The 23,191-nt window shown below is 46.2% G+C and overlaps 1 protein-coding gene across 9 annotated transcripts in view; it reads left to right on the top strand.

Annotated features, from left to right (window-relative positions):
• Positions 1-23,191, top strand: part of LOC123993439 (transcription factor COE3-like) — a 107,300-nt gene that overhangs the window by 8,677 nt on the left and 75,432 nt on the right. For all 9 annotated transcript variants that reach the window (XM_046295593.1, XM_046295594.1, XM_046295596.1 and 6 more), the window contains exons 2-6: positions 4,998-5,154; positions 8,074-8,137; positions 9,517-9,572; positions 13,862-13,935; positions 19,596-19,664. In XM_046295593.1, coding sequence (XP_046151549.1) covers positions 4,998-5,154; positions 8,074-8,137; positions 9,517-9,572; positions 13,862-13,935; positions 19,596-19,664 — 420 coding nt within the window. The remainder of the gene's footprint in view (positions 1-4,997; positions 5,155-8,073; positions 8,138-9,516; positions 9,573-13,861; positions 13,936-19,595; positions 19,665-23,191) is intronic.

The following is a 23,191-nucleotide window of genomic DNA, read 5'->3' on the forward strand; positions in this document are numbered from 1 at the left end:
ACAGACAGACAGACAGACAGACAGACAGACAGACAGACAGACAGACAGACAGACAGACAGACAGACAGACAGACAGACAGACAGACAGACAGACAGACAGACAGAGACAAAGGCGAGGGCTGTCCTCCTGCTGTGTTCTAGGCTTCCTCTCATTAGCTCATATTACACAGCTAATGAGAGCTAACCAAACAAGAGCTAGGGAGGGAGCGGTGCTACATCCCTGACTGGGCAAATGTATGCCAGAGTAATTGTGTATTGGCTGCATAAATTACACTCTTCCATATAACACACACACACACACACACACACACACACACACACACACACACACACACACACACACACACACACACACACACACACACACACACACACACACACACACACACACACACACACACACACACACACACACACACGCACACGCACACGCACGCGCACGCACACACACGCACACGCACACGTACACGCACACGCACACGCACGCACACGCACACGGACACACCAGCATGTGCATATATTCATGTGACCCCCCCGACATTTGCTGATGCAATTAGTGTAAGTCTGAAGCATCTAGATAGGTCAATGTTCCTTGCATTGGTTTTCCATGCCGTTCTATTCTGATATCTTCCCCCCTTTTACTATCTCCTTTGGTTTCGTCCTTGGCTGTATACTCAACATCTTCTCTGTGTTAGAACTCCTATAGCTTTGTCACCTACTGTTCACTCCAGGGACAAACCAAGTAGCAACCTAGAGAGGGGTGGCCGTATAACCACCACAGAGGCTGTGAGATTTACAGTTCCACTATTTATTAGATTAACACAGTGGCAGTAGGCCAGAGAGAGGAGATTTTTAATACTCTACGTGCATCCCATTTGTATAAACAAGGCGATGGTATATGGCTCATTAGGCCGTCCTGTAGGAAGCAGCCGGCCGCGCTGGTTAAAGACTCTGCCGCTTGGTCGGTCACACCCCATCACCCAGCTGATTAATGCTGGAGGGGTGCAGGGCCGTGTCCACGGTGCCCACTCTGGTGGCACAGGGGACGCTCTCTACCCAGGGGAGGGTGAGGGCGGTGGGGAAGGAAACTACTGATCGCTCCCTTAAAGCCAAAATGTGGAAGATTTACCAGATGCTCATGGGTACTATTACACAGCTATATGCAGAACAATATATTTGTATGCACGTACATGCACACGCACACATGCAACTGCATACGTTTATTCGCAAACACGCACGGACACACACATTACAGTCAACAGTGTCCAGTATATTGACAGGGCCCTTTTCCTGCGTGTTCATTAGTTGATCATCTCAGAGCAGGAGTCTCAGTGTTTAATATCTATTTCCCGGAAGTGTGCAGGCCCTCTAGCTGTGAATACTTCAGCCCTGGGTTACATTTTTCATTTATCATAATTAGAATTTGCTGCATTGCATTAAGCCAATACTGCCGAAGCCTGCATGCTTTGACTAATGCTGCATGGCAGAAAGCTGGACCTTTAAAAATAATAATTTCTGGAAGATGTAAAATTATTCTCAGAATTTGGTAGTCTTTTTTATTGATAACCATTAATTTCTAGTCGTTAAAACCACTAGTCAAAATCTTGTTGAATGCGCTAGTGCAGGGATCATCAACTAGATTCAGCCGCGGGATGATTTTTTTTGGGGGGGGCCTGATCGTAATTCCAAATCATTTGAAGACTGCAAATGAACCGTAAGAAACCCAAACAGATATAGTATTTGATTGAAACATAATAATTTCAAACCTTGTTTACATTTGTATATGTTCACGTGTGTTTTTATTATGTGTGGGAATACTTGGGAACAGATTTCCAAAATGAAAATCACTTGGAGTTGATTTCCTGGTGTTCTTACAGTAGTTTATGTCCAACAATGACAATTCCACACAAAAAGAAAATATTGTTTTATTTTATTTCTGCTCAGAAAACTTGGGGGGCCAAATAAAACCATCAGCGGGCCAAATTCGGCCCGTGCGCCGCCAGTTGGGGAACCCTTCTCTAGTGACTTTATATCAAATGTACCAGCCCATGTTAAAACGACTAATTCAGAAAACTTACTGTCCTGTTTGGAACATTAATATCAGCCACAGAATATACATAGGCATTAGGTGTCAGATGATTGTGTTGAGAGTGGACAACCTGATAGTTACGGCTTCACGCGTGATCTTCCCCTTCACCGTTTACAGAGGGGAAAGTGTCAAAGCACATGTAGAGTGGAGCTCCGTCAGAAGAGCTGTTAGCTGTATTTGTTGTCCGTCTGTCTGTTGGCCTCTGATTTACACCCAGCCTCCGTAGTAGAAACCTGTGTGCCATCAATACTCTTTTTATTATACTGAGTGCCTCTGCCGTGCACTACAGGCCACAGCGGCCAAGCATAAATGGATGCGGCTGTAATTAGCATAATTGAAATAATAACGCTAACAAGCTTTCTGTGTCGATGGAGTGCGGAGAGATCTGAATGTGCTGAGACTGGCTCTGGCACAACCGCTGTGGCTGGAGTTCTCAACGTATCCCCAATGTTCTGGCGTAGCTTCGTAATTGGGGTAATGGTGTCGAAGGGGGGTTTATACATGTAGTTGGAGGTGGGAACTGATATTGTGGGAAGTGATATGGCTCAAGTCTTGTTTTCATTGTTATAGGTAGGTAAGTATACTGTTGTGGTTGTTTACATCAAGATTACTATGTAGGCCATGGCAGTAGTACGGTCAGTAGTACGGTCACCAAATGTTTGTGTCACATAATTTAATTTTAAAAAATCAATCTATTTTTTGTTAAATCTTTAGGCTTGTGAAACACAAAAAATATACTTTTTATAGGTTTTGTAAGGAGGGTACGCTCTCTCTCTCTCTCTCTCTCTCTCTGTCTCTCTCTCTCTCTCTCTCTCTCTTTCTCACACTTTCTCTCTCTCTCTTTATCTCACCCCCCCCCCCCCCCCCCAATGTAAAACTCCATCCTCCCTTGTGCAACCTTCTGTCTTTGCGTTTTCAGAACTCAGAGTCCAGGAATTAGCTTTCAACAAACTGGGTTACAAATGAGGCATTAAGCATCGGTAATAGGGGTGCAGAAAGGTCACGCCTGTATTAATCTAGCATCTGGGGAATATATCCATGAGCGCAGAGAGAAAGCAACCAGGCAACTTTCCAAAAACAATCTCTCCGCCCCCCCAAGACAAATGCAGCACATGAATAAATATTTTTACATAACTGCTTTGTGTTTGGAATCTCTTATTGCACATGGTTATTTGTTGAGTTAGTGTAGATGAATGAGATATCAGCCACCGAGTTCAACAGAGATGGGTACCAAAGCATTATATTACTTCAATGTTTCATTGATTTAACTATAGGGCTCCTATAGCCCCCTGCAAGCGTTTGTTTATATATTTGGATCTGTCCTTGCATTTAAAAAGCAATTACGCTCATGTATCCTTGAACATTTTCCTGAATGAGGAATCGATTTTATGATTAAAAAATGGGTTTATTTTGAAGCAATGAGATGTTCAGAGATGGATCTTACTCAAAGAGTAGTTTTCATGGCGTCGAGCAGTTATGCACAGTCTTTTAGAGCACATGTTGAAATGCACAAGGTACCTGTAAAGTAAATCAGTCCATTTCACACGGCAATCTTTCCTGTCATTTATTTTCTTCACATGAAGACATGATTCAGCACCATTTTGTTTGTACATATATTAATGCCCGTTTCCAGTTGTTTTTTATTTTGTACGTTTCTGTCTGTGTAGTGTCAACACATTTTTTGATGTTGTGAGTGGATATCAATGTTTGTGTCTTTGGGCATCTCAAATGGCTCTATCCTGTCACTATAATTTGCCGTTATTAGTGACAGGTCAAGAAGCATTGTGTGTGGCAACATCACCCTTTCAGCTTCTTCTAGATATAATTTTCCTCTCTCTCTCCAAAACCAATGGAATTAAATTCAGATTGTCAAAAACCTTCAATTTAAATTCCTCTCCAAAGCTGTGAAACCTTTTCAATTCTAATTCATCATCTGATCGACACCATGTCACCTTTGAATTGGCATTAACTTCAACATTTGACTTTTAATCTAAATGAACTCCAACCCTGGTTAGCAGTGTATGGGCTACGTGTTAGCAGACATCCTCCCTCTCTAAAACAATCGTGAAAAGGCTTGAGTGTGTGTGTGTGTGTGTGTCTGTCTGTCGGCGTACGCCTAGTGTGTGGAGGTCTTTTACTCTTCAGGCCCAGGGGATGCAGGGCAAAGTGGAGTGAGTTTGACTGACAGGTCAGGGAAAACAGGAGTGGCGCGTTTGCCAAGTCGAATGGTGCCCCACAGCGCTTGGCACGAACAGAGGCAGACGCTGCCTTCTGGGGTCCCCGATACCCAGCCAAAAATCACATTGTTGAGGTGGTCGAGGAGACAAATAACACAAAGGAACGCGTGGCACCCACAGAGAACGTGAACATAGGGCCAAGTGCCTTTCATTTATCACGCTCTCTCTCTCTCACGACTCCACTGCTCTCTCTCCTTCTTTTCCTTATCTCTGTGGTAGTATAATTCATTTTGTTTCAAGAGATGTTCTTTTTTGGGGGGTAGTTGGTATTGATATAGTAGGTGTTGACCTGATGATGATTGATTCTTGTCAGAACAATTCAAATGTTTTGAAACACCTCAAAGTGTAGGTTTCGATAATTGAAACCGATGGTTGTATAGTAATAATTCTCAGGACTCTGGGCCCTATTCAATCACAACTACTCCAGGGTTTCTTCTTTGCAAGGCAGCATACTAGAATTATTGGAATACTACACATGCAATTTTATTTTTGTTTCACACAGTAAACAGCATTTGTTTTACCCACAGAAACAGCTTGTGATTGAATAACGCCTGCTGTGTTTAGAATTGCTATGGTGGCCCTCGTCTCCACAGTACTAACCAAATGTCACCCTCCTCTCGCTCCCATTTTCTCTCCCCCTATCCCCCTCTCTGTCGTTCTACTATCTATAGCGGTGTAGGTCTGGCCCGGGCTCACTATGAAAAACAGCCCCCCTCGAACCTGCGCAAATCCAACTTCTTCCACTTTGTGTTGGCGCTGTACGACCGACAGGGCCAGCCCGTGGAGATCGAGAGGACCTCCTACATAGACTTTGTGGAGAAAGACAAAGTAAGACCAACACACACAAAGGGGAATGGGGAGGAGGGCGTGTGTGCCAGGTATAGCTGGCATTGGGGGTAAAAGGGTGGCACTGGCGCTGGGATCAGGGCTATAGCACAATGATGCTTTGAAACATGGAATGTGTAGCACACAAACTGTGGTCACATTCATTTTTCTTCATGTCAAGTCAAGATCAATATTCTTTCCTTATATTGTTAATTGATTTATTATATGCGCTGCAATGTAATGTAATGCATTTCTTTAGTGAATTAAATTTGTATGAATTCTATATCTTTGCATTATGATATTATATTATTATTATTATTATATTATTATTATATTATATATACACTCATTTGATTATATTGATTTCAATTTATTATAATTTCATAAACTTAATTTTACAAAAAATGTAAGATAATTTACTTTATGTACAACATATATTGATTATGTCCACCTCATAAATAAAGATATTGTATGTTTTTCTTTAACTGAGTTCCATATTATAAGTATCTTTTGTAAGTCATTCAATACCAATTCAAAGTATTTTGAGAAAGTACATTCACGAGAAAAGCTTTTGAGATTTCTTACAAAAAATAAAACTTGGAAATAACTGAGACATGGAAAGATTGAAATCTAGAAATCCAGAGAGCTGGTTGTGCAAAGAAATCATTCAGATATAGAAGCACTTGCAGTTTCCAATTAACCTGTTGGGGGGCAGTGATGAGCAGAAGGCAGAAAAGCTTGAATGAAAGCAGTTTTGATTCAGCTTTAAATCAGACATTAAAGATACTATTTTTATTTAAGGAATTTTGATGATGAGGTTACATCTATTTTTTTTAAATGTAATTTTATTTTAACAATACAAGATAAAGAGAAAATGTGATGATCCTCTTATGAAAGGCATATTTGAAAAGCCTTTGTATTCATTTTAAGCAGTTATTTCAAATGTCATTTCTTGTCCATTCCTTTGTTGTCTACAGCCTCTTTTCTACGAGTGTATGGCTACCTATCTGTCTCTGTTCTGTTGTATTGTTCAGCTGTACCTGTGCTCTCAGTGGTAACGGTAACCCACTTCTCTACCTGCCGCCTGGGCTGTTCTGCCGTGCTGCCGGGGGGTTGTTCTCAGTAAAAGGTTACAGAGAACAGCTCCGCCCACGGTCAGGAGGGACGGCAGCCAGCTGGCATGGTCGCTCCTCCCGTCCTCCCTGCCCATTCACCTCTGCCTTGACCTCCAGCCTGCCCCTGGGCCCCTGCCAAGACTCCACGGCACATTTGGCACCGCTCAGCGAAGGGGAAGGAGAGAAATACAGAGAGAAACAGAGAGGGAGAGATAGAGGGAGAGGGATACAGAGAGGAAGAGAGAGGGAGAGAGGGATACAGAGAGGAAGAGAGAGTGAGAGATAGAGGGAGAGAGGGATACAGAGAGAAACAGAGAGGGAGAGATAGAGGGAGAGAGGGATACAGAGAGGAAGAGAGAGGGAGAGATAGAGGGAGAGAGGGATACAGAGAGGAAGAGAGAGGGAGAGATAGAGGGAGAGAGGGATACAGAGAGGAAGAGAGAGGGAGAGATAGAGGGAGAGAGGGATACAGAGAGAAACAGAGAGGGAGAGATAGAGGGAGAGAGGGATACAGAGAGGAAGAGAGAGGGAGAGATAGAGGGAGAGAGGGATACAGAGAGGAAGAGAGAGGGAGAGAGGGATACAGAGAGGAAGAGAGAGGGAGAGAAATACAGAGAGAAACAGAGAGGGAGAGAGAAAGAGAGAGGGAGAGAGGGATACAGAGAGGAAGAGAGAGTGGGAGAGAGAGACAGAGGGGAGCGGATGTGGCCTCTCTCCTGGTGCCTGCCCGTTGAAGAGGTGACACAAGATCAGGGAGAGTGACTTGGCCCACCTGGAAGCAGAGGTCATCGGTGACCGTGGCAACCGAAGCTAACAGGCCACTGTCACCTAGGCAATGTCTCCTCTCTCTTACGGCATCTCTCTGTATAGTTGTGGTAACAGTGTTGTTTTTCCCTCAGCCACAGTGTTGTTTTAGTTCCTAAAGTTAAGTTTGCCCTTTTGTCGTTGCTGTTTGATTTATTCCTGGCTGGACGATACAACAGTTAGGCAGCTGGTTTGTTGTGTGCGTGTCAGCAAGGGGAGTTGGAGGAAAGATTAAGATTCCATGTTGTATCTCACTATGGCCCTGCGGTGGGAATTTGGGCCTAGCCAAGTATTCTAAAATAGCAAGGGCTTAGCAACTTCAGAAGTATAACTCAATCAGAGAATGGTGTGGATTATCCTCAGGGTTCATGGGATTAATATTGTGTTTTTAAAGACATTAATCCCCAGAATTATCTTCCCGATTATAAAAATCTAGTAGATATCACAAAGGTTCACATTAATTAATATGTTTTCAGTTGCTTACCATTATTAGAGTGACATGTTATTGTGGACACACTGGCACTGTGATTTACCTTAACTAATTACCTTCTAATTGCAAATGAATTTTTTTCCTAAAATGAAACCTCAAGGTAATAACAGTGTTAAAACAGCAAATAACAATGCTGGTTGGTCCATTGGCCTCTTATGGGATGTATGTTTCCTTTTCAGATGATCCCTACTTGTGGATGCAGTATTGGTCTGGGAAGTCCCTGTGACATAGGAGTTGGGATCAAGATCAGGACTTGTGGCATCTGCTTGGATTAGGACTGGGACGTTGGTCTCGTTGGACATTTTCAGTGATAGAGTAGATTGAGTCAGACGAGCGTAGATTAGGAAGAGGCATAATTCCTTCTTTTTCCAGTTGGTTAATTTAAAATTTTTTTTTTTTTAAAGATATTTGATCACGTACAAGACAGCAGTGGGTTGCCTTTGGTTCGGGGTGTCACCTCAAAAGCTGTGAGACATTTTGATCATTTTCTGTGCTTGTCTTTGACTCTCTCAGGAGTACAATGGAGAGAAGACCAACAACGGCATCCATTACAGGCTACAGCTCCTTTACAGTAACGGTAAGACCACGATAATCCCTCCAAACATATTGCAGAGTTCTCTCTCTTCTCACTACTCTCTGTGGACAGATTAGTTTTTATCACTTCCAGGAAAAACAACATGAAATAAAAAAGACAACACAAACATAAGTGATAATCCTTATCACATCTGGAATAGTACTTGACGACCACCAGATCCTAAAGTCTGTTTTGGTCATCGGGGAAAATACTTGACATTTTAACACTGATCTGTGCTCATTGAAAGCGTACTGCTTCGACCGGTTGGCATGGATTTTATTTTGAGACCATATCGTGAGAGGAGACAGAAGACTCAACTGGTTGGTGTTCTGTACAATTCAACAGCAACCTAAATATGTAGTATATCTTTTTTTTAAAGCACACAGAAACGGTGAGAAAACACCGAAGCCTGACACAATTACAGGCAACAACTAGCAGTTTTCCATGATCCTTTTTGAACAACCCTGTCATGTTTATGTCATATTTACGCTCTGTTGCATAGCTAATAAAAGACAAGCAATCATGGCTGATGTTTCATTTGTTTGTGAGTGAGAATGCCTTGTTGTCCTCGAGGAAAAAGGCAGCGGGAGCGAGGAGAGCTCGGCAGTTGCAACCGGGAACGCAATAAATAATAAAAAAACTCAGGAGCACAGACTTTTGCTGAGAGGGGTTAGAAAATATTGGTCTACATGAGAAAATCTTGGTCTACATGAGAAAATCTTGGTCTACATGAGAAAATCTTGGTCTACATGATAAAATCTTGGTCTACATGAGAAAATCTTGGTCTACATGAGAAAATCTTGGTCTACATGAGAAAATCTTTTTCTACATGAGAAAGTCTTGGTCTACATGAGAAAATCTTGGTCTACATGAGAAAATCTTGGTCTACATGAGAAAATCTTGGTCTACATGAGAAAATCTTTTTCTACATGAGAAAGTCTTGGTCTACATGAGAAAATCTTGGTCTACATGATAAAATCTTGGTCTACATGAGAAAGTCTTGGTCTACATGAGAAAATCTTGGTCTACATGAGAAAATCTTGGTCTACAAGCACGATGGAAAACATAAAATACACTATGGGGACACAAATAATAACATAATTAATTTAGAAGACATTATTCGATATCAGTATTTTATGTTATTCTTTCTGTGCAAGAAGTGAATTAGCATTTTAGGCTGATGTTTATATTGTTGTTGCTCAAGACATTTCATTTGGCCAAACCGCACGGCAGCTTCTATGCAAATGATTTACAGAGTAAGATGACCATAAAATGGTTATTCTGTCAATGGAGCTTAACATTTCAACATACCATATTGGTGTCATGTATTATTACATTGTAATTGCAGGACATCTAATACATATTTGTGTTGTGTTTTGCAGGCATCAGGACAGAACAAGATCTGTTTGTACGGTTGATAGACTCCATGACCAAAGTGGTGAGCATTCTCCTTACACTGCAAATCATACTGCAACCCACCACCTATTTTGTACATAATGTAAACCTATCCGTTCTGGGATTTGAACCCATGAACACAGACAACCTTCAGTCATTTCACCTGCTGAGCTAAAGTACTATCAATTTACTGTACCCCGGTGGCAAAGAATTAGTCTTGACCAGTCAGACTAGAAGACATAGGGGCAGCTGACACCAATGTAGCAACCTGGCTCCACCACACACTGTACTGTATACTCCTCCCCATCCACCCATCCTCCCTATCCCTATCCCCAGCTGACCCACCCTCCCTATCCTCAGCCCACTAGGCCATCCCTATCCCCAGCTGACCCACCCTCCCTATCCCCAGCCCACCAGATCTTCCCTATCCCCATCCCACCCACCCTCCCTATCCCCAGCCCACTAGGCCCTCCCTATCCCCATCCCACTAGGCCCTCCCTATCCCCAGCCCACTAGGCCCTCCCTATCCCCAGCCCACTAGGCCCTCCCTATCCCCAGCCCACTAGGCCCTCCCTATTCCCAGCCCACTAGGCCATCCCTATCCCCAGCCCACTAGGCCCTCCCTATCCCCAGCCCACTAGGCCTTCCCTATCCCCAGCCCACCCATCCTCCCTATCCCCAGCCCACTAGGCCCTCCCTATCCCCAGCCCACCAGGCCCTCCTTATCCCCAGCCCACCCGCCCTCCCTATCCCCAGCCCACCCGCCCTCCCTATCCCCAGCCCACTAGGCCCTCCCTATCCCCATCCCACTAGGCCCTCCCTATCCCCAGCCCACTAGGCCCTCCCTATCCCCATCCCACCCATCCTCCCTATCCCCAGCCCACTAGGCCCTCCCTATCCCCATCCCACCCATCCTCCCTATCCCCAGCCCACTAGGCCCTCCCTATCAACCGGCCCACTAGGCCCTCCCTATCAACCGGCCCACTAGGCCCTCCCTATCAACCGGCCCACTAGGCCCTCCCTATCCCCAGCCCACTCGCCCTCCCTATCCCCATCCCACCCATCCTCCCTAACCCCAGCCCACTGGGGCCTCCCTATCCCCAGCCCACTCGCCCTCCCTATCCCCATCCCACCCATCCTCCCTAACCCCAGCCCACTGGGGCCTCCCTATCCCCAGCCCACTAGGCCCTCCCTATCCCCAGCCCACTAGGCCCTCCCTATCCCCAGCCCACTAGGCCCTCCCTATCCCCAGCCCACTAGGCCCTCCCTATCCCCAGCCCACTAGGCCCTCCCTATCCCCAGCCCACTCGCCCTCCCTATCCCCATCCCACCCATCCTCCCTAACCCCAGCCCACTGGGGCCTCCCTATCCCCAGCCCACTAGGCCCTCCCTATCCCCAGCCCACCCGCCCTCCCTATCCCCAGCCCACCCACCCTCCCTATCCCCAGCCCACCAGGCCCTCCTTATCCCCAGCCCACCAGGCCCTCCCTATCCCCAGCCCACCTACCCTCCTTATCCCCAGCCCACCAGGCCCTCCTTATCCCCAGCCCATCAGGCCCTCCCTGTGTCGCCATGTCAGGCTGTCACAGATCGATGCGGCAACCAGGTCCTCGACAAAGCGTCAGCCACGGAAACCAATCAATAGCCCTTAATGTGCTACAGCGACGGCGCGCTGGAGACAATAATCCTGACAACAACACGAGCAGATTTCTACCACGGGTGCGCCACTCAAATCCCTCTCTCCTGCCTAGACTTGGACAGACAGACATGCAGACTTTGCATACTGTAGTGTGTCCTCCTGCAGACAGGCAGCCCTGTAGCTGCCAGTGGGGGGCCCGCGTCTATTGATTGGCTGTTGTGTGTTAGAAGCCTCTTCTCAGACACTCCTATTGGCAAATTCAGCTGTAATAATGTATGGAATGCATTTACCTGGAAGGCAGTATGTGGCACACAATAGGAATACAAAATAATCTCACTTTAATGGTGAATGTTTGGGCAAATATATCTGTTTGATATCTCTCCTCAATCTGCCCTGTCATCCTCCAAAAAGCTGAATCTTGAGTCTTGACCTTTTTTGACATGGTGGTATTACTCACACAACGCCATGAAAACTCTTAGACTAGCTCCAGGGGGTGGAGCGGCTACTTGAATCAGAAATTATGATGTATAAATATCGACCCGATACCCCCCACATCTTCTCTCCTCCCTCCTCCTCACACACATTCTCACTCCCATTCTCTCGTCCCCATCGAAATCCCCACCCCTTCTGGCGAAATTGGACGATTTTAATATAGAGGAAGGGAGGCTGGGAGGAATCAATAATGCAGAAGTGGTCGTTATCCTAAAAGTATTGTCCCCTTGGGGTGTATGAGTGTGTGTATGTGTGTGTGTGTGTGCGTGCATCTGTGCTTGTCGGGGGCAACTGACCACCTAGGTGGACGAGGTAGGGTCAGGTCATTGGGTGAGTGAAAGGAGTGGGATAAAGCAATCCCTCCATCCCTCCGGCAGCGGAGGTATAGAGAGAATGAAGGAGGGAGCAGCTCCTCTCAGTGGTCATTCGTCATCCAGGGCCGACATGACAGCTCCAGTGAAGGATGCCCAGGAGGTGGCATGTCTCTTACGGGGCCTAGCACGGCCATCTGTCTGGGAGGGGTGCACGAGTGGATGGGTGGAGGACCGGCCTGGCCGTTCTACAGCACGTGGCCTTCCACTACAGGAGGGCTGTCCTGTCAACGGCCCCCTCCATCTCTCCAGTCTAGACTCCTATTAATAATCAAATCAAATAACATTTTATTGGTCACATACACATGGTTAGCAGATGTTAATGTAGCGAAATGCTTGTGCTTCTAGTTCCGACCATGCAGTAATATCTAACAAGTAATCTAACAATTTCACAACAACTACCTTATACACACAAGTTTAAAGGAATGAATAAGAATATGTACATAAAAAAATATGGATGAGTGATGGCCGAACGGCATAGGCAAGATGCAGTAGATGGTACAGAGTACAGTATATACATATGAGATGAGTAATGTAGGGTATGTAAATATTATATAAAGTGGCATTGTTTAAAGTGGCTAGTGATACATTTATTACATCCAATTTTAAATTATTAAAGTGGCTAGAGATTTGAGTCAGTATGTTGGCAGCAGCCACTTAATGTTAGTGATGGCTGTTTAACAGTCTGATGGCCTTGAGATAGAAGCTGTTTTTCAGTCTCTTGGTCCCAGCTTTGATGCACCTTTACTGACCTCGCATTCTGGAAAATAGCGGGGTGAACAGGCAGTGGCTCGGGTGGTTGATGTCCTTGATGATCTTTTAGGCCTTCCTGTGACATCAGGTGGTGTAGGTGTCCTGGAGGGCAGGTAGTTTGCCCCCGGTGATGCGTTGTCCAGACCTCACTACCCTCTGGAGAGCCTTACGGTTGTGGGCGGAGCAGTTGCCGTACCAGGCAGTGATATATCCCGACAGGATGCTCTCGATTGTGCAGCTGTAAAAGTTTGTGAGTGTTTTAGGTGACAATCCAAATTTCTTCAGCCTCCTGAGGTTGAAGAGGCGCTGCTGCGCCTTCTTCACAACGCTGTCTGTTTGGGTGGACCATTTCAGTTTGTCTGTGATGTGTACGCCGAGGAACTTAAAACTTTCCACCTTCTCCACTACTGTCCCGTCGATGAGGATAGGGGGCTGCTCCCTCTGCTGTTTCCTGAAGTCCATGATCATCTCCTTTGTTTTGTTGACTTTGAGTGAGATGTTATTTTCCTGACACCACACTCCGAGGGCCCTCACCTCCTCCCTGTAGGTCGTCTCGTCGTTGTTGGTAATCAAGCCTACCACTGTAGTGTCGTCTGCAAACTTGATGATTGAGTTGGAGGTGTGCATGGCCATGCAGTCATGGGTGAACAAGGAGTACAGGAGAGGGCTGAGAACGCACCCTTGTGGGGCCCCAGTGTTGAGGATCAGCGGGGTGGAGATGATGTTTCCTACCCTCACCACCTGGGGGTGGCCCGTCAGAAAGTCCAGGACCCAGTTGCACAGGGCGGGGTTGAGCAACACTTTTTTTTTACAGTCCTGTTTTAGCTGTTTTTTTTACCTCGTAGTTACAGTGGGACTTACTCAAATAAAATGTAATCCATTTCTGTTGTAGTTATTTAGCAGGCACTGATAACTAACACATGCACAAAGCCTTTCCAATAATATGTAGTCAGAACCTTTACAGGGCTATGATCAGGAAGTGTACAGGGCAAGCACAAGTTTGAGTACAGTGACCCAAAAAAGATTCTCATAAGGCTAAACAAACATTAATACCTGCTGCTCTCTTCCTCTCCTCAGGCGATCCTCTACGAGGGCCAAGACAAAAACCCAGAGATGTGCCGCGTCCTTCTCACCCACGAGATCATGTGCAGGTGAGTGCCACTCTATAATCCACTGCTAACCAATAGGGGAACATGCAGCATTTAAAGGGATACGCCACCCCAAAATCAAGGGTCCACGGATCCTTCTGGTTCATATAGCAGAATCTACGTACACATATTATTGACTCCAGGCCATTTCCTGGCAAACATTTATGTTGGGGTGAACTTTCACTTTAAGTGATCATCACAAGGCTCAAGGTTACCTCAGCCAGCTAGTTTGGCTGACTTCCATATGTCTAAAGTCCCATTGGTCAAAATCAGTGAATTGCATACATGAAGGAGCTTCCTAATTCCTCTATATTTTTGGGCTCCAGGTATACCTTTTCCTGCTATATGCATCTCACTATACAGCCCTATAGGTTGTCCTCATTAAATAAGTATATTTGGATTGAAGACCATGCTGAGTAGTTATCTGCCCACTGTGTGTCTGCCGGATGGGGGCCCATGTTAATGGGGGGGGGGGAGTATGTGTGTCCCGCCCTGGACGCTGGGGGGTTGAGGAGCTTCACGCCTTGGCCCACAAGAAGCCTCAGTTGGGTACACTAAAAAGAAGAGGGAGGAGGCGGTTGAGGTCGACTCTGCCTTTTGTCTTTTCCACTGACTCAGTCATCACAGTTGGAACCCAGTTGCCTATGTATTATTTTGCTATGTAAACAAGAGCAATTCATGCAAAACCTGAATCTGGAAGTTTCTGTGGTAAGACGCAAGAGAATTCACCTAGCACTGTGAGAAGCCACTTTTTGATTGTTTGGATCAATAAATAAATATTTACAGGTTCAGAAACAAAGAAACATTCAGCTGGGTGTTTATTAAAGTTCTCACAGCGCCGGAAGAATGATGATTCGTCCAACCATGGAAACCACCACTCTGTTATTTTGAATGAATAAGGACGGCTTTTAGTCATTATCGTACTAATGTTATGACCTAGCTGGGGAAACCATATCGTGTCTTATCTGAGGGCTATTTCACGGTTATCTCATGCATCTTGTTTCGTGCTTCAAAGCTGATTTCAAACAGTGAATGACATTCACTGTTTTTGAAATTCCGTTGAAAACGGTTGATATCGAAGATGCGAGGAATTCTTTGAGAGACGGACCCATTGTCTCCTCCTTGGAGATCCCCCCCTCGGATACGAGGCTTCATTTTCATAATGACGGTTCCACTCGGCGTCGGTCATTAAGTGATTGAGTGCGATTATTAACCATCATTCCCCTGATGAAAGGCGTCTTCCCATTGGCTAATGAGAAGGGGATGAGAGACACGCTCTCTTTCTTCATCTATCTCTATCTCCCCTTCTGTCTCCCAGGTGACAGGGACGTGGTGGTTGAGGTGTCTTTATCTAGTCCTGCCTGGTGTTGCTACCTGGCTCGCTGCTGTATAAAGTAACACACTCAACCTGCAGAGGAAGTATACTGTAGCAGCTGGTAGGGACCTGCTCAGGCATGGCCATGTGGTCCCTGGTGGTGGCACATGCTAGTTCTGCTTGGAGGCTTGCACCTTTTTCTAGAACTCTCTGAAGACAGAGGAGTTTTCTCATCTTAGAGTTAAAAGCACTGAACCACCTGAGAAGTTTGTTAGTTGTTAATTAGATAGACATGACAAAGTTATAGATTGTAGGATCAAAATGGAAGAACTTGTACGGAACTTTGCGTAGCCCTTTTATTTACAGTGTTTTAAAAGGCATTTATTTATTAAGCATCAAAATATCACTGCTTGACATACACAAACATATTAACTTAAAGGAACGTTATATAGTTTTTGTGCTTCTTTGAGCGATGTTCTATCGGGTTCCCTGGGTCATTTCATGTTTTCCTGTGTAAAGCAGGCAGAAATACAGCGGGTATGATGAGTTTTGCATCTACGGCAATAGCTCAGATACACATGAAAACAGGAAATGACCCCGGGAATCGATAGAACATCACTCAGAGGCATTCAAAATAGGTGAATCTTTCCTTTAAATATGTTAGTAGTTGATTAGTAAGTGGATTTAATTGTCACTACATTCCACTTAATGTGACTTGCATTGGCTCATGATACCAACACAGCATTTCCCCCATTCTTTAATTTGAGACCAGCTCTTCCAAAATCACCAAATGGGGCTGTGTGGTAGTCAGTTGGCATGGGCAAGTCATCGGAGGACTGTACCATGGACTGGGCTCTGTGCACTAGCCCCGGTGCCAGGCTGGAAGAAGGCATGCCGTGTGAGAGAGAAAGGCTTGCCACGGGCGTCCTCTCCCAGCCAAGCCGGCTGCCTGCCTGCCTGGCTACCGCATATGATTAGGTCTGGCCACAGACCTCATGTTTGGGCTGGGTAATTACAGCACTTGCCCTTTGAAAACCAGCCTTCCATTGACAGCCATTCACTGTGTTCGCATCTTATCACAGGCCTGTGATCCAACAGACTGGCTCTGTTCTCCCTCCCTCTGATGCCCGTCTTCAGGTTCCTCAGGGAGCCTTTGAAGGCTTCTCTTGTTTTTTAAAGCTAAACTCTGATAGTTCAGCTTCGAACAATGCTGAGACAACCTGGTTTGGTGCTTAAGTAGATTCCACTTGTGGGGATCATTTGAAGTGGGCCTGGCTGGCTGGAGAGCCAATGGTAATGATGCTATTGACCAAGGCATGGTGCCTATCTGGGGCTAAAACTGGCACACCAGGCTCACTTCTTATTGTTGATCCGGTGTGGGTCCTTTTTGAGCTATATCGGCAAATCTTCAAGTAAGCTACAGTATCTGTGATTTTGGCCTCTGTTTCTGTGCTGTGGAACTCGCTGGACCAGCACTGCCCATGCTCAGGCTCATGGCTTGAGTACTATTTTTCAGCTGTAGCTGAAGACACCATAGTAACGTTGACTGGATATCCTGTACTATATCTCGGCTGTAGCTGAAGACACCATAGTAACGTTGACTGGATATCCTGTACTATATCTCGGCTGTAGCTGAAGACACCATAGTAACGTTGACTGGATATCCTGTACTATATCTCGGCTGTAGCTGAAGAAACCATAGTAACGCTGACTGGATATCCTGTACTATATCTCGGCTGTAGCTGAAGAAACCATAGTAACACTGACTGGATATCCTGTACTATATCTCGGCTGTAGCTGAAGACACCATAGTAACGTTGACTGGATATCCTGTACTATATCTCGGCTGTAGCTGAAGAAACCATAGTAACGCTGACTGGATATCCTGTACTATATCTCAGCTGTAGCTGAAGAAACCATAGTAACACTGACTGGATATCCTGTACTATATCTCGGCTGTAGCTGAAGACACCATAGTAACGTTGACTGGATATCCTGTACTATATCTCGGCTGTAGCTGAAGAAACCATAGTAACGTTGACTGGATATCCTGTACTATATCTCGGCTGTAGCTGAAGAAACCATAGTAACGTTGACTGGATATCCTGTACTATATCTCGGCTGTAGCTGAAGAAACCATAGTAACGTTGACTGGATATCCTGTACTATATCTCGGCTGTAGCTGAAGAAACCATAGTAACGTTGACTGGATATCCTGTACTATATCTCGGCTGTAGCTGAAGAAACCATAGTAACGCTGACTGGATATCCTGTACTATATCTCGGCTGTAGCTGAAGAAACCATAGTAACGCTGACTGGATATCCTGTACTATATCTCGGCTGTAGCTGAAGAAACCATAGTAACACTGACTGGATATCCTGTACTATATCTCGGCTGTAGCTGAAGACACCATAGTAACGTTGACTGGATATCCTGTACTATATCTCGGCTGTAGCTGAAGACACCATAGTAACGTTGACTGGATATCCTGTACTATATCTCGGCTGTAGCTGAAGAAACCATAGTAACGCTGACTGGATATCCTGTACTATATCTCGGCTGTAGCTGAAGAAACCATAGTAACGTTGACTGGATATCCTGTACTATATCTCGGCTGTAGCTGAAGAAACCATAGTAACACTGACTGGATATCCAGTGTTGTTGTCTTGTGGGGCTCATCTGACTCACTGGTCTGTGTTCTCAGTCATTAGCTAGCCGGGGTGTTAGCCTGCGCGGGCCCGGGGGGAAACGTCATTAAGGCGGTATTGTGGACGCTCAGCCAAGGTTTGTTTTCGTGTGCGAAGGGCCCCGGGTCCCCCAAGGGGCCCGGCAGTGCTCCTGGGGTCCAGTTTGTTTATAACACTTCTTTCTCAGTTTGAGGAGGTTGTCACCACAGCAGCACCATTGGGTTTCCAATGCTAATTGGTCTCCTGGAACTTTGCTAATGGTTCCAAGTAGCTGTGGGAATAAATTATTGTGGCACGCTCTATGGCAACAGTCACACACACAAAGACCAGGCAAGAAAACAGTGCTCAGTTTGTTTTTCTTCTACTTACAGATCAAACGATGTGATAAATGATTTATAAACTGGGTTCATTTGGCATTCGGTGGCTCGATTTGAAGCTTGTTTGTCAAATGGCAATTTGATTCATGACAGCATGGGGTGAGTGTGTAAGCATAATTGGTCCTCAGCAGGTCATGCAATATGATTCATTTTTAAGAATAAGAGGGTTTGTTTCAATTACCTTTAGAATAACACATTTATATTTAAAATGGGACCTAAGTTATTGTAACAACCCGCAGAATCAGGACTCCCATTTCAATTTAGTCACTACATGAAACAACGGATTTTGAACATAAATGTACAAAATGCATATGTTGAATCTAAATACATGTTCTGAATCCAATGTAATTATCACTAAATGGAAAGTAGTTCCACTACCAACAAAGCATTGTGTGAACGGAAAGCCCCTCTTTCAGTTCATACAATATAATTACGCTGGCTTCAATCCGAATGAATGGGAAAACAATCCCTACACCCAATGTCCACCAGATGCATATGCATTTTGTTTGGCCGGATGTCTGGCCCACATTTTCCGTACGTTATGCACATGTGCCTCACGTTTCATCCAGCTAAAAGCTAGCCAGCTAATCATCGCGCGGTAAAGCAATGCACAAGTTGAACATATTGAAGCACGCGGCCTAGTGTGGCACCCCCAATGTAGCGTTGCGGACTGCTCCATTGAAAATGAATGACTTCCACCAGCATGCAAAGAGTTTGATGCATCTGGTGGTCACGAGGCGTCATTGTCCACCATTGCATGGCGACCAACCACCACAGAAGAGTACATTTGGCTGAATTCAGACCCCCTTCTGAAATGGCATACCACCACATAAGCAGTGGGTAGGGGCAGAGAGGCAGTGGCACAGACCTGGGAAAGACCAGGGTGGCCATGGTGATGGCACGGGGGGCAGGATGGACGAGTGGAGGGGATGGAGAGAGAGGGAGGTGGCTCAGCACCGGGCCGGCCGGGCCATCACTGGGCGCTGTCCAAACTGTCAACAAGTCAATGAGAGTGACCTTGGCTGGATCCCTGCCCAGCTGGATCGTGGGTCAAGGTGGGGGGACGGGGGTTCTGGGGACAGAGGGGTGAGGAGGAGAAGAAGGGCAGGGCAATGTGTTGACAATCAGCAGATTGTACATGATTCCTCCCTGACTCCATAGCATGCTGGCAGTATGCCCACTGTTACCAGAGACAGTCCAACAAATGATAGCAACAAATGACAGTACTTTTTTTTAGTAAACGTGAGTGTGATAATCATTTGTATCTTCCTTTTTCCCCTAGTCGTTGTTGTGACAAGAAGAGCTGTGGAAACCGCAATGAGACGCCCTCTGACCCGGTCATCATTGACAGGTAAGGACACCTTTGTTCCCTCCGTCTGTCTTTCACTGGTAGAACTTTGACAGTGGGCCCAAGCAGGTGAGCAGGACCAGGTCTTCATGGTTGTGTCTGTATCATTGGGCCTGTCAGGCTGGCTGGGTTATAGTGACCTCCTCCAAAAGGACAGTATTGGCCTCCGAGGGCACAGAGCTCATTACCAAATCCATGTTGGCTCGTTAGACTGAGCTTGGAGAATGGCCAGGGACAGGAGAGCTAGGAGCCCGAAAACCAGTGACCCACACATACAGTCAAAACACACACACACACACACACACACACACACACACACACACACACACACACACACACACACACACACACACACACACACACACACACACACACACACACACACACACACACACACACACACACACACACACACACACACACACACACACACACACACACACGTCTTCTCACCTCTTGTTGCCATGGGGTGCCTTTGTTAGGTGTTGCAGTCCAAAGCCACAGAGATCGTGTCACGCTGTGTTTTCAGGAATCAGGGTCAGATCGCATATTATTTCCTCTAGTCATATCTCTAGCATATATCTTCACAACGACGCTACTTTCAACACACACACACTAACACGCACGACTACATACCACATATCCATCCACTCTGAAATCCCAACAGGCCAATCCTAGGGTAGAGATCTGCAGGAATGTCCCTGTGCCACAGCATCAACTAGAGTGTGTGTGTGTGTCAGTGGTCACCCCAACATCGCCACGCTCGTTATACCCCTCCCAAACAATTCCGAAGTGTTTACCGGCGACAAGCCCGGCTCTTGATTTAGTGGTCGACGGCCTGTATCACTGCATTTTAGTGCCCTATTAAGAAGTATAGGATTTATGGGAACGCCATCTCAAGCTCCTTAAACCAACAGATAAATCAGTTAGCCAGGGTGGCAGGGTGGGTGGAGGGTTGCTATTGGTGACCAGCGATGCAAATCACCCCCATCAGTCGCCACTGTAAAGCAGTTATTGCTGTCAATTCATGCCCCCCTCCCCGCTTAGAGACATGCACACATGCAGACGCTCTATCTCACACACACACACACACACACACACACACACACACACACACACACACACACACACACACACACACACACACACACACACACACACACACACACACACACACACACACACACACACACACACACACACACACACACACACACACACACACACACACACACACACACACACACACACACACACACACACACACATAATCAAATGCATGCAAGCGCACACACTCCCTGTATAGTGTCTATATAATGATGATATTGAAGCAACTTCATTCAGAAAACAATCTTATGAGGGTTTGGTGACAGTGTCCTCTTTTCTCTTGCCATCATTGACTCTGCATTACTCCTGCCTTAAACATGTCTTACATGCCTTCTCTGTGACATATCACATTGGACATACACACTTGCCCCTGTAAACAGAATAATGGAAGGGTAGGGGGTACATTTAGTTGGTTGGACTCTGAGGTCGACCCTCCATCTAAAACCAGGAAGCAGTTTGTATCTAGTGCTATCATTTAATGGGGAGAATCCTGCTGAAGCAAGCAGAAAGCGCCAAAGGGCCGGGGTGAAATATTGGGTTGCGGGCCTTTAAACAGGTGTTATTACAAGCTAATATTGCATTTAGATGGCCGGCCAGTTCCCCGAGTGGGACCATAAATTCTCAGAGACTGTCAGAGCTTACTGGGGGACCAGTGGCTAATTACCCAGTATAGACCTCACTGGCCCTAATCTACCTCTGTCTCCCTCTATCTTCCCCTCTCCCTTCACCCTCTTACCGTAATGGGTCTACCTGCTGGACATGGGAGACATGCCCCCCCACCATTCCCCTCCCTCCCTCCCTCCCTCCCTCCCTCCCTCCCTCCCTCCCTCCCTCCCTCCCTCCCTCCCTCCCTCCCTCCCTCCCTCCCTCCCTCCCTCCCTCCCTCCCTCCCTCCCTCCCTCCCTCCCTCCCTCCCTCCCTCCCTCCCTCACTCACCCCCTCCCACTTCCACTAGGACCATTTGCTGCTTTTGATGTCATTCTCTCGGGGGTTAAGTGGCGAGGGACATGGGAGATGGAAAGAGGCGCCCTCACCATTCAACGTTCCTTCATTCCCCCACCCCTCACAGCTCTCCATGATCTGTTCTACAGTACGAACCACTAGCCATCCCCTACAGTCTGTCAATGGACATTTGTTTAGGGCCGTCCCTCTTGGTGTCGGTTGCTCTTTATGAGTGACTCGCGAAGCTGCCCATCATTCGTTGTACCGGTTGTAGGGGTATTATGCAAGCTCTCTTGGAAGTAAATCCTGACATGTATATTAAAACCCCCTCATATTTCATATGCTCATCAATAGAGTAGAGATGTAAAGGAATGTCATCTATCAGGTGCAGACTTCTGTTAACGTGTGGACACAGACAACGTCATTAGCAATATATATGTGTGTGGATGCGTGCACGCACGTTTTCAGGGCTGGACTGACTGACCGCTCCAAGTGAGGGTTAACTCTGCTGGGGGTGATGGGGTTATCAGCCTCTCCGGATCCTTCCCAGCAATCACAGCCTATTGATCGACCAGCGAGCACATGGGAGCCGGCCAGATTAAGAGTATAGATTTACAATAAAAGCAGGACATTACTCGGCACAGCCTGGGTAGAAATTGAAAGGGGGAAAAAATGAGGTTCTGGAAGTGGGATGAGTCAGGGCCGAGAGAGAGGAAGGGGTTGCCAGGTTTTATGGGTCGTTTGTCCGGGGTTATGTTTTTAGGAGACAGGTTATGGGTGCAAGTGCTATTACATGATTTTGCATTGGGCTTGCATGTTATTGAAGACAGTTGCTCACTTGTAGACATTGTTTTAACGGCTTTTTATCACATAGGCATTATGAGGGTCACCTGGTCTGGTGTTGCCGTTAGGGTATTTCAGGGGCGATGGGTGGAGGGATGAGACACAGCGTGTGCGTGCGTGCGTGCGTGCGTGCGTGCGTGTGTGTGTGTGTGTATGTTCTGGGAGTGGGGGGTCAGAGACAGTGGTGTAGGTGTAAAATATGGATGGGGGACTGTTGAAAGCTCCTGCAGGTGGCCTGGTCTTCTGGTTCAATTATTCAGTGTATCCCGTCCCTCACACAAGGGGGGACGGCCTACCACTGCTTCTTCACGACTTTCAGCAAAATGGTCTGAGAGCGGGAGAGAGAGAGAGAGAGAGAGAGAGAGAGAGAGAGAGAGAGAGAGAGAGAGGACTTGTTTGATCTGAGAACTGATGGTGGCAGAACTAGCACTGGGGACAGGAGAAATTAGGTCATTTGACACTGTGAGGTGTGTGTGTGTTCGTGTGAGGGTACCTGCAGTGTGTTTATTGTACTGTAATCATATCAATGACTGCCACCCCTCTGGCTCTGCTAAGTGATGCAACAACTCAACATGAAGTCATTTGTTTTCTCTTCCTCTTAAGTCATCACTATATACAGTAGATAGCCACTCTACCCT

The sequence above is a fragment of the Oncorhynchus gorbuscha genome, linkage group LG13 (genome assembly GCF_021184085.1).
Source record: "Oncorhynchus gorbuscha isolate QuinsamMale2020 ecotype Even-year linkage group LG13, OgorEven_v1.0, whole genome shotgun sequence".
Classification (NCBI taxonomy): domain Eukaryota; kingdom Metazoa; phylum Chordata; class Actinopteri; order Salmoniformes; family Salmonidae; genus Oncorhynchus; species Oncorhynchus gorbuscha.